The 12922-nt window shown below is 50.8% G+C and overlaps 1 protein-coding gene across 4 annotated transcripts in view; it reads left to right on the top strand.

Moving 5' to 3' along the window:
- Window positions 1-12922, top strand: part of GINS4 (GINS complex subunit 4) — an 89634-nt gene that overhangs the window by 32987 nt on the left and 43725 nt on the right. For all 4 annotated transcript variants that reach the window (XM_078665382.1, XM_078665383.1, XM_078665385.1 and 1 more), the window contains exon 4: window positions 2179-2292. In XM_078665382.1, coding sequence (XP_078521508.1) covers window positions 2179-2292 — 114 coding nt within the window. The remainder of the gene's footprint in view (window positions 1-2178; window positions 2293-12922) is intronic.

Genomic DNA, 12922 nt, shown 5'->3' with positions numbered 1-12922 from the left:
CTCACTCTATCTATCTATCTATCTATCGCCACTCACTCTATCTATCTATCTATCTATCTCCACTCACTCTATCTATCTATCTATCTATCTATCTATCTATCGCCACTCACTCTATCTATCTATCTATCTATCGCCACTCACTCTATCTATCTATCGCCACTCACTCTATCTACTCACCCTCACCCTCACTCACCCTCAACCCCTCACCCACCCTCACCCACACTCAACCCCTCACACTCACTAACCCTCACCCTCAACTCCTCACCCTCACTCACCCTCAACACCTCACCCTCACCCTCACCCTCACTCACCCTCACCCTCCCTCAACACCTCACCCTCAATCACCCTCACCCTCACTCACACTCAACTCCTCACCCTCACCCTCTCACCCTCAACCCCTCACCCCCACTCAACACCTCACCCTCACTCACCCTAAACCCCTCACCCTCACCCCCTTACCCTCAATCACCCTCACCCCCTTACCCTCAATCACCCTCACCCTCACCAATAACTACAACTTTTCTAATGCGATACTTATTGCATTCCAACCCCACTCATCCACGCAACGCCACTCACACACGCAACGCCACTCACACACGCAACGCCACTCACACACGCAACGCCACTCACACACGCAACGCCACTCACACACGCAACGCCACTCACACACGCAACGCCACTCACACACGCAACGCCACTCACACACGCAACGCCACTCACACACGCAACGCCACTCACACACGCAACGCCACTCACACACGCAACGCCACTCACACACGCAACGCCACTCACACACGCAACGCCACTCACACACGCAACGCCACTCACACACGCAACGCCACTCACACACGCAACGCCACTCACACACGCAACGCCACTCACACACGCAACGCCACTCACACACGCAACGCCACTCACACACGCAATGCCACTCACACACGCAATGCCACTCACACACGCAACGCCACTCACACACGCAACGCCACTCACACACGCAACGCCACTCACACACGCAACGCCACTCACACACGCAACGCCACTCACACACGCAACGCCACTCACACACGCAACGCCACTCACACACGCAACGCCACTCACACACGCAACGCCACTCACACACGCAACGCCACTCACACACGCAACGCCACTCACACACGCAACGCCACTCACACACGCAACGCCACTCACACACGCAACGCCACTCACACACGCAACGCCACTCACACACGCAACGCCACTCACACACGCAACGCCACTCACACACGCAACGCCACTCACACACGCAACGCCACTCACACACGCAACGCCACTCACACACGCTACGCCACTCACACACGCTACGCCACTCACACACGCTACGCCACTCACACACGCTACGCCACTCACACACGCTACGCCACTCACACACGCAACGCCACTCACACACGCAACGCCACTCACACACGCAACGCCACTCACACACGCCACTCACACACGCAACGCCACTCATCCACGCAACGCCACTCATCCACGCAACGCCACTCATCCACGCAACGCCACTCATCCACGCAACGCCACTCATCCACGCAACGCCACTCTTCCATTTGCAAAAAGAAAAATGTCTAACTATTCTATTGCGAGACCTATTGCATTTCCAATGCTTGTTGTGATTCCAACTCTTCCATGTTTCTGTTTTCTTCAGCAGGCAAGTATAATGGTAGAGCAGTGGGGACTGTGGGTGTGTATTTGGTAATCTGTGCTGGGAGAGATCTAAGTTGTAATGACAGTTGTTGGCATGTGCCATGCGTGTCGAATTTAATATTTGAAATCCTGAGACTTACCGCCAGAACGTGTCCCTGTTAGCGATGTCATCCATACGTTGTGGCGATTACAGTCCAGTGAGAGAATTGACAGAAGGCGAGTGAAGGTGTCTGCCAGTGTCTGAAGTGAACATTAAATTAAATTGGCATCAAAATTGTAGGGAAATGATCAATGCTGTAAATTTATCTCTGTAAACATTCTCAGTTTCGTCTAAGCTCTGTTGACTGAGATCCAAATGTAGCCAGAGCACAGAGGGCTGGTAGGAATGGGTACGCTGGGAGTATTCACCAATGTGATGATGCATGTGATCTGAGGAGCATCATCTGTCTGGACAGAGGGTCACCTGACAACTTCCGAATCTTGTTTATTTTTCTGCAGGAGGAGAATCTCAAGAGGGCGAAGAGCGGTGATCTGAAAGTTAGCATCCACCGGATGGAGATTGAGAGGGTGCGCTATATTCTCAGCAGCTACCTCCGAAGTCGACTTATGAAGGTAATGCAATGGTTTCATGGTTGTTGGAGGTAGTCCCCCGGACAGGCCATGGATTTTGGAAGGCACGAACTGAGGTACCTCTTAAGTAAATTCACCATGTCATTAAGACTGACTTGTATGGTATGACATCTACACTGCAGTTGTAAGTAAGGCAAATAATCTTGATGTTATTTTGTCTTAAATTCTAGTCAGTATATGCTTTAGATATTGTATTTTTGGTTAGGTCGAACTTGTCTCCCTATTGTGTTTTGGTAATTTTTAAGCCTTCTAATTTGATAACATTTTCTAATTTCTAAATTTTCTAATTTAGTAGTCTGTAGTAATAAGGTGTTATCCAGGTTAAATGTAACGTTCACTTCAGCCTCATCCATCATGGATGGGGATGTATTGGAGAGTCTTTGCAGGAGCCAGATTTTGTGAAATTGTATTGTGACAACTGCTCCCATGTGCACACTCAAGCTGAGGCCTGAATTCATTATCGGTCCAGGTTTGCGCTTTTGTTTTGATGAATTCCCTCTTCAAAAATAGTGCTAATTTTGAGGCAGTGTCTGGCCTACCACTAGTATCTCTTTTTGGGCCGATCTGATTTAGGCTATTACTTGACTGAAACACATGCTGCTGATTGTAACTGTGAATGCAACATCTGTGATGGAAATCAAATTGGATGTCTGAAGAGGATTCCGGAGTTATAACTCAGGTGTATGGAATGCAGAGCCTATGGTTCAATAGGTTGTAGTCAGGGTAGCAACTTCTACCCAAGAATAGTCATTTTGCAGTGTCATTGATACCCAGAGCCTATGTGGTCCTGAATTAATTGTCAAGAACAAAAAGTAAATTGGACTCCACTAATAGCTCCACGTCCTTACACGATTCCTTTTACTCTTCTTAAATTAAAACGAGCATTCTCATCAAAATATATATATATTTTTTGTCATATCTGTTTTTATTAGTATTTTAGAGTTACACTGTGCATTACAAGCATCACTTATAAAAGCTTAGTGGCAGAGGCACGTCAGTCATAGATACATTCACATTGTCATATTATGTTACTAGTATTCAAGGTTTGTAATGAATAAGACATGCGATGCTCGCCCAGAGTTGTCGGAACTGTAGTACGCCTGCCCTGATGCGGACTCCAGGGCTGTCCATGAGAACCGGTGCGCTGACCTCTCAATGGTCCGTGTAGTTCAGGGCTGACCCTCCATCTTGAGCTTGCAAACAGATGGTGCATATATGAAACAAAAAACATTAACTGCGGCAACAAAAATCCACTCCTACTCTGACTCTCATTCTGTCTACCCCTCCTCCCCGGCCCCAACACCCGCCACCCCGTCGCGTGCGCCCTTCATCTATTATTGCACTGGCGCGATTGTCTGTGTGTACTATTGGATCAGAAGTTGAACATATCCAACTATCCCGGCAGGAGAACGGCCTGTGGTATGCACCTACCCTTGTGTGTGCCTCCCATCTCCACCGCGCCGCCTGTGCCTCCCTCTCTATCCGTCTGCTGTAATGCATCAAGCATTTGCTCCCAGCTTGCCGCTATGGGTTCCTTCTGGAGCCCCGTCACCTCCTCCCTAATTATGGTGGTCCACTCTGCCCTGGCCCATGCCTGAAATGAGGAAGTCCATGCCCGTGCAAATGGCGGGTCATGCGCCTTCCACCTCCTTGTGAGAAGGCGCTTTGCCACCACTAGCCCCAGGTCGAGAAAGCGGGATGTCACCTTATCTTTGGGGGGTCTCCTGAAGTGGTGCAGGATGTACTCGGGCCAGTCAAAAGGGATAGTTTGGTCTGTGCAACTCCTCAGCAGCTCACCAATTGTTCGCCAGTAAGTGCCCAGCCCAGGACAGCTCCACAGCATGTGTAGGAATCCCACCCCTGGCTCATTACATCTGGGGCAGAGCGTATCGTCGCAGCAGAAGTATTTGTTAATGAACTCGGGCGTGACGTAGGCCCTATGAACAATAAAAAGCTGTAGCTGGCGAAATCGCATGTTTCAAGGGATTTGCACCGGACTTTTAAGGACCCTTTCCCACTCCTTGTCTGTCAGTGGCCGCCCCAGGTCTAGCTCCCATTTGCCTCTAAGGGGATCTAAACTAATCGCCACGTGTTCCCTTAATGATGCCGTAAACCAGCCGACCAGGTGTCTGCCCCTCCCCATTACGTGGAGCATGGTTAAATGCTGCCCAGGCTCTGTTGCTACGTCTCCCCTCCTAGCAGTCCGCTTCGCTATCAGTGAGCGGTGCATTAAGAACCCCCCTGGGGGAAGCCCCTCCTCTTCTACCAGCGTCTCGTATGCCTTGAGCTCCCCATCCCTCTACAGATTACCGAGTGTGTGTATGTCGGCCTCCCGCCACTCCGCGAGCATGGAGGATTGAGCACCCCTTCACCACTAGGCGATGCCTCCAATGGTATAGCAGGCGCATAAGGAACCGTACTCCGGGTAAGGTATAAGGCTCTCCGGTAGCACTTGTATGCCATCGCCAGGAGGATTGGCGTTGGGTGTTCGGTCGCTGCTATGGGGTGGAAAAGTTTAGTTATACGCTCTAGGGAGTATGGCGGCTTTACCATGGCTGTATCATCTCTACCTCTGTCCGCCAAACAGTGAGCAACCCATTGTAGCTGCGTGGCTAGGTAGTAGTGTTCAAAGCAAGGAGCAGCCAGGCCCCCCGGATCTGTTGGCAGGAATAGCTTCGCCAGCCTATGCCTAGAGGTGCCCCAGATAAAGTCCTGCAGTATCTTATTGGGCATAGTGAAAAAGGAAGCCGGGATAAATAGCGGTAAGTTGACAAAGTAGTACAGGATGCGGGGGAAGCATGACCATTTTAGCAAGTGCCACTCTGCCCGTAGTTGTCAGCGGGAGCGTGTTCCAAAAGCGTATCTGAAACCTAAGCGCTGCAACCGCCCTCCAAAGATTCCCATCAAACAAGTCAGCTGGGCGATGGTATACCTGTATCCCCAGGTACCTAAAGGTGTCTTCTTTCCATTGGACTTGTGTGCCCTCGAGGTGGCATCCCGGGTCTCCGGTCCCTTCACTGAAAGCGTAAAGGCAAGATTTACCCGCATTCACTCGGAGCCCCGAGATGTCAGCAAACGTGTGCAGTAGCTGGGCCAGCTGTTCCGGTATGCGTCCCACATCCCTCACGAACACCAGCAGGTCGTCAGCATAAAGCGATACCTGATGGACTGCGTCTCCCATCGGGATACCATCACCAAGAGTCTGGCGTATGGTTACGGCCAGGGGCTCGATTGCTAGCGCGAACAGTAGCGGGGACAGAGGGCACCCCTGCCGGGTGCCTCTGCCCACCGCCACCGCCTCTGAGATGTTAGGGCTCAATCGCACTCGGACTACGGGGTTCCTGTATAATAGGTCAACCATATGGAGGAATTCCATGTCCAACCCGTAGCGCAGTAACACCGCCGATAGATAGCCCCATTCTAGGCAGTCGAACGCCTTTTCCAGATCTAATATCAGGCACCCTGGCCTAGGCCACTCCCGCGTGGCCTCAGCTGCCACCCTGAAGTAGCTCCTGAGGTTCAATGACGTAGATCTCACTGGGACAAACCCGTTCTGGTCAGTGTGTATTAAGTGGGGGACCACCGGCGCCAGCTGACCCGCTAGCACCATAGCAAAGACCTTATAGTCCACGTTGAGCATCGCCAGAGGCCGATATGAGCCCAGGGCCGTGGGGTCTCTGTCCGGTTTAGGCAGGGAAACCAGAAACGCCTCCCTCATAGAGGGGGGCAGGGATCCTTCCTCCACCGCTGTAGTGTATAACTTGTGGAGTAATGGTGTCAGGGTTTCCCGATACGCTTTATAGTATTCGGCGGGCAAGCCGTCTGGCCCCGGGGTCTTCCCGGATGCCATGGACTGGATCGCCTCCCCAACTTCCTCCAATGAGAGGGGAGCATTGAGTGTCTCCTTTTGTTCCTCGGAGGCCGTGGGCAATTGGACAGAGTCCAAGAACCCCTCCAAGATTTACCTGGGGCCGACGGCATAGGCTTTATACAGCTGCGCATAGTGATCCGTCCGGGCACAATGGATTTCACGTTGCGTATACACCATCACTCCCCCGGCTGTGCTGAGAGCCCCTACTGGGGCACCGCGCCCCTCTTGGTTTATCAACCAGGCCAGCAGTCTGCCTGCTCTGTCTGCCTTGGCATGCGTTCTGGCCGTGTGTGCTGCACAGTTGTGACACCTTAACCTCTCCAAAAGCTCCGTGTGCCTAGTGCGAAGGTCCCCCAGTCTGCGTGAGTGCCCGCCCCCTCCTTCCCCTTCCCGCTCATATTGTAGGACCTCAGCCTCCAGGCGCGCCAGAGAGGCGGAGAGCACTTTGCGTATGTTCCATGTGACCCCCATACAGTGCCCCCGGACGGCCACTTTGTGTGCATCCCATTCTATCATGGTGTTGCTCGCTGTCCCTTCGTTGGCATCAAAATACGCGAGGATGGCCGTGCCCAGCGACGAGCGAAACTCTGAGTCCTCTAGCGCAGTAGGCTGTAACCTCCACGTAGGGATAGGCGGGCGGTCCGCCTCCCAACTAATCTGAAACCACAGGGGGTTATGATCGGAGTGTGTTCTACCCAGGTACTCTGATTGTGTAATAAGTGGGAGCAGGGACTGGGAACCCACTATCCTATCCAACTGGACATGCAAGTCGTGGACTGCAGAGTAATAAGAATAGATTCTGTCTACTGGATGCTGTTCACGCCACAAGTCCTGTATCGCCCAGTGTGTAAGCCAGTGCTGGAACGCCTGTGCATTGGATGCTACCGCTGCACCCCTGCAGCCCGGAGGGGGGAGGACCTGTCCAGGTGCACATCCAGCACCATGTTGAAGTCCCCGCCAAGTAGCCAAGGAAGCCCAGCATAAGGGTGGAGGGCGTGGGTCAGCTGTGCTAGGAAGGAGGACTGGTCTACGTTCGGGGCATAAAGTGATCCTAATAGTAACACCTGACCATTCAGCTTCCCCCGCACTAGGGAATACCTGACCTCTTGGTCTACCTTTGTTTCTTCACATATAAAGGGAATGCCCACCCATACCCATATCAGGGTGCCGCGCGCATCCGCCGAGAAGACCGTACCATAGATTTGCCCCCTGCAGCGCCTGCGGAGTTTGTCATGTTCTGTCTGAGTCATGTGGGTCTCCTGCAGGAGGGCGATCCCTACCGCATGCCGCTGTAGGTAGGAAAAGACAGAGTAGCGTTTCGACGGTGTGTGCATACCACGTATGTTCCAAGTCACGATGTTAGTGTGTCTCCTGTGTCCAGGTAAGTCAACGCAGCGCGGGGTGAAGGGGTATCTGCGGAGGGGCCGGAGGCGCAATCCATGGGGAGCATGTCGGTGTGTCGCAACTTAAACATAACAACAACCGCAAACAATGCAACTAGTGGGGCGAATCCCCGAAAGGGCATGCATCCAAACCTCAAGTTAAACCACTTATGGTGAAGTGCTAGTCCAGTGTAGGAGCTAGTGGGGTGTGTGTAATGTCAGCAACTAATCTGCGCTACGCCCCTGTCTCAAGCCTCCCATTGTTGCTACAAGAGCACCCTTCTGCATCCTCTATGCGGTCTTCGAGCGCATGGACTCGGTCGATCATATCTTGGAGCTCTATAGTGTGATTTTGCACCACAGGTTGAATCTCTTGAAGTGTCTGGCTTTGCAAGGCAACCGACTCCGCTAACTTGCGATGATCGGCATGGAGAAGGGTGAAATCCGACGTGACTTTGTTGATCCATGTCTCTAATGACTCTTTTGTTTGCTCCAGGGTGGTACCGATCCGCTGCTAGCACAGTGAGGGCCGCCGCTTTGGGCTCCATGCTTCCACTCTGGCGCCCCGTTGGAGGGTCGAGACTGTCAGCACTCTGCTGTCCATTTTTTGGTTTGTCCCTCAACCGGCCCATCGCTAGTTGTTGCACCGTTGGCATCCGCAGACGGTCGTTGGCTCGGAGGAGCGCGATCCACTACATGCCACCTGAACCTAGGCCTCTTCTTGAGGACAGAGGAGAAATCTGCCCTGTCAGTCTTGCGGCAGCGCTGTCAGCAGAAAAGATGGGGGAAGAGAAACCCTCCCTGGAGTTGTAGCTGGCGCTATCAGGGGGTCCTGTCGCGCCTTAGTAGCTACCAGCCCTGGGCGTTGCTTAGTTTGCAGTGCGCATACCCGTTGTGGCACAGGGGTATTTCTCCGGCGTCCTCGCCAGGCGCCACCCCGCTGCTCTCACCCTTCCATCCAATGCCGCTCAACCCCACCTGGCTCTCTCGGCAGGCGGGCGTTTCGATTCCACGAAAGGATGGGCACAGCACACCCAGGACACACCTGGCCGCCCAGGGCCTCCTCCATACACGATACAGCTCTCACGCCAGGGGCATGCCACTCCGACTACAGTCTTGCCCAAGATGGCATTGTCTTCAAAATGGCGCCCAAGTCTCAGTGTGGCAGGGCACCGTCACTCAGGCCTCGCCAGCTGGGTTTACCTCAGCGCCTCCTGGCACTGCTGACCCACCAAATTCACGATTCCCCTGCACCAGCGGGTTGCCCTTTGATTATCTCACCAGGCGCAGGGCGGCGCCTCACTTACTTGCCTGCCGGAGGGGGCCCCATCGATTTCACCCTGTGGGAATGTCTGCCGCAATCGTCCCCGATCACCAGCCTGGCTTCTCACCACGGTCTTCGCTACACCATCCACCAGCCGTGACAGCTCTCACAGGCTCCGGATCAGTACCAACTTTGGGGGATCACCCCCTCACGCAGTCTCTCTGGGGCCGCACCTCCACATCAGGTCGGTTCAGGGTCTGGACCCGGGCCTTCTCTGAGCGTGCTGGCACTGTGGCGTCAGACCGCAGGATTAGCAGCTACCTCCTGGACCCGTGCCTCTCGCTGCCCCAGGTCACAACACCTCACCAGCAGGCCAGCGACAGCCGGCTCCCGGGTTGCGGCTGGCCGCCTCAATTCGCAACGTCTGTGACAGGCCTCACAGGCCGCAGACTGGGACGCCTCCCTCGGCATCTCTACGAGCCCTCCTTCCGCCCCGGGGCCTCACTCCTCACCTTGGGTTTCAGACGCTGTGGCAGTTAGGGTGGGCCCGCAGTTCTTAGCAGGCTGTAATGTAATGCTCAGCCTACTTATGTGTCTGTTAGAATGTTATGAATTAGAATGTTAATGAGCTTAGAGTCAGTTGATCTAAGGGCTGAGCGAGATACAGACTGCTCCTGGTGGGGTTCCTTACTTATATACTTAAGTTTCTTATTTATGTATATTTAAATTCCTGTGATCCTATCTTTAATAAATTCACATGAAGATAATCAACAACGAATGGACAATTATTCATAACATTACATCTGGCGACGTTTTTAAACGGACCTCCGTGTCAATTACAAGAGACTTTTAAAAACAAAACGGAATGGAAAGAATCTATCTTTAAAAAAATAAAAGATAAGGAATTAAACGGAAAAGGAAACCTTCCAAGCAGCTCAAGCTTACTGGCACCGAGAACCCCACCAGTGACCTGCCACCGGTCGCCCTCAACATCTAAAGTGCCATTATCAACATATCCTGCTGCCTCAGCTGCTGTTAAAATTGCCTGACTGCCACCCTGACGTATTCTTCACATAAAAGGCATGCGAGTAACCAGCTTTGTTTCTCAAGCACATAACCTGCTCACATTGCGTTTATTCAGCAATTCAGCTTCTACCCACAGTACCTTTATACCAGTGACTCATACTACGAAGCAGATTGCATGCTTGATCTGATAAAGGTAGGAAAACCCATGTGGGACTCTCATTACCAACTGAAAGGAAATCTGTATAGCGGGAAAGGAGATTGTCAAAATCGGCAAATGTAATGTCTATTTGACATGACAGTTTCAGAGGGAACAGTTGTCTTTAGTGCCTTCAGTCCCTCTTAATTAATTTTCCAGTCTTCTTCATTGTTTCCTCCATTCACTATTTTATCTTTTCATCTCAGTTTCTCCTTTTATCATTATAAAAATATTCACTACCTTATCTTCTCATTGAGTTGTCTTTAGTGCCTTCAGTCCCTCTTAATTAATTTTCCAGTCTTCTTCATTGTTCCCTCCATTCACTATTTTATCTTCTCATCTCAGTTTCTCCTTTTATCATTATAAAAAGAGAGATAATGTAATGTAATGCTCAGCCTACTTATGTGTCTGTTAGAATGTTATGAATTAGAATGTTAATGAGCTTAGAGTCAGTTGATCTAAGGGCTGAGCGAGATACAGACTGCTCCTGGTGGGGTTCCTTACTTATATACTTAAGTTTCTTATTTATGTATATTTAAATTCCTGTGATCCTATCTTTAATAAATTCACATGAAGATAATCAACAACGAATGGACAATTATTCATAACATTACACAGGCCTCGGCGCTCGCGTGACACAAGGCCCAGTCCTCAGTACCTCCGCCATGAATCCCGGGGGGCAGCCGGTTCCTCCACCAGCACCTTCCCCCACTTCAGCACACTTTCTCTGTTCAGGCCCCGCTGCACCACGCGTAGATGCTCTGCCGCTCGCTGATTCCCGGATCCCGTCGCAGCATTCGTGGCAGTCTGCACAGGTCGCGGGTCAGGGCCTCTCCGTTGACGTCTCGCTGCCTTCGCTCGCCTCCTACTCCGGGCCGCGCTCCTCCTCACAGCGCCCGATAGCGGCCATGGGCAGCCCAGGACAGCGGGACCTGCCGATCCCACAAGACACACCTCCCGGTCAGCCTCACAGGGACGCCAGGCACCACCAGGACGGCACCAGGGCAGCTTCCAGCGTCCTCGGCAGTGTCTTGGCGCCACCACAGGCCCCACCTATGACCGTTGGGTCCCGGAGCACTTTTCGCGCGTATGCCGCCGGAGCCGCTCCGCTGCAGCCGGTCCTCAGTTTCCTCTCCTGCGCCTCCTGATCGGGAACCACCGGGCCTCACAGGCTCCGCGCTGCGTCCTCTCACAGTTCACGCGCGGTGTGATCACGGGAGACACCTCAAGAGGATAAACTTCAGGAGAATTAGGGGTCTTATGTCGGAGCAGTTCGCGTCCGCCATGATGGCTGGCTGGCCACGCCCCCCATTCTCAATCAAAATTAATACTTGCAGTTTGTAAGCGTATCTTGAAATCACTGAAGGGCGCCAACTTCTGGCCTGGCAGCTTAAGGATTGCAACAAGAGTGATAGATCACAAATTAGTAATTAGAGAATGGTAGATCTACCTAATGTTGAAAGCAGAGTTTTGACAAACCCCTTTTTATCCGGAACACTGGATTGGCTAAGAAAAACGTAATCCCCATTTTCTAGGCTGGTCTTTTAAGGGAGAATCAACTATGGATAAAGTTACAGCACACATAGATTAAAACCTGGTTGAGTAGTCTCTGCCTCCCCTCTACTACCTTTATGTAATATGATAGACCTAGTTACACTTTTAAAAAATAAATAGGTTCTCCCCGTGGCTGAGTGTCACACACCAAATACCATCAACAGCTGAGGATCTCATACTGGACCAGACTCCCATAGCCCTTGAAATGATTGTGACTTCGATATGTGATCATAATGCACTGAAAAAGTTACAAATGTATCTCAAAAAGACAAGTTGTTTATTTTGGGGTAGGTAGGCTAACTCTAATTGTGTTACCGATGGTTATAGACTTGAGTTGGTAACGTAATATAAATATCAAAGTGTGACACTGAGTGAATTATTGGGTTGAAAGCCACACTTTAGGGATATTGCTTGAAGGGTTAGTAGATGCTGCTCAGGCTTTGCACATTCTAAAAGCCAATTCTTTCCTCTAACACTTTGTCCGTTGTTTTGAGGCCAAGGTTGTTCAAATACTTCTTGACTGCTCAGTCTTGTTCAATGATAAGAGTAAAGACACTTTAAAAATGATAGAGTGCAGTGGGTTGTGTAAACTCTTTCATGCTAGTCCACAACTCCAGTGTTTGAGACTTGTTAGGTGTACCTGTTTTCTTAACAAGAGTAGATGTGAATTTTTAATATATAATCATCTCTCCTACAGTGTAGGCCAGTAGTTCTTAAGCTTTTGACTTCAGTGGACACCCACTTAATCATTACTGTAACCCAAACACCCCCACTGAATCATTATTGGAATCTGGGGACCCCCACGGAGTCATTACTGGCCACGGCCTAAGCTACTTAGAAGATTTAAACCCCCAAACATTACACGAAAATACAGAAACAAGCATCCTTCGAACAAATACACAGTTCATGAAATATTTAATTTAATTATCAAGCACATCAATTTAAAAATAAACATTTTAATTTAATGGGAAGGTTGGAGCTTTCCTAAATTCAGTTTAGGCAACCCGCCGCCCATACTATTTTCTGTTTGATGCAGTTGCACTGCTCCCATAAATTAATCTGAGGATACCAAATTAATTTGTTGTCTCCAATTTCAAATTAATACACATTTACAGAACTTTTTAATATTTTCAATTTTGCTTCTTTATTTATATTTACTTTATTAATCTGTTAATATTATTTAATTTTGTAAGCAGTTGCAAAGCCACTGAGTAGGCGTCGCAGACCACCAGGGCTCCCCGGAGCACAGGTTCAGAGCCACTGGTGTATGTGATTCTTTGGCGACATCAATCTGGAAAGAATCAGCACATTTCTCAGGC

The sequence above is a fragment of the Lissotriton helveticus genome, chromosome 11 (genome assembly GCF_964261635.1).
Source record: "Lissotriton helveticus chromosome 11, aLisHel1.1, whole genome shotgun sequence".
Lineage (NCBI taxonomy): Eukaryota > Metazoa > Chordata > Amphibia > Caudata > Salamandridae > Lissotriton > Lissotriton helveticus.
Note: the sequence above shows the minus strand (reverse complement) of the source record. Positions and strands in the feature narration are given on the sequence as shown.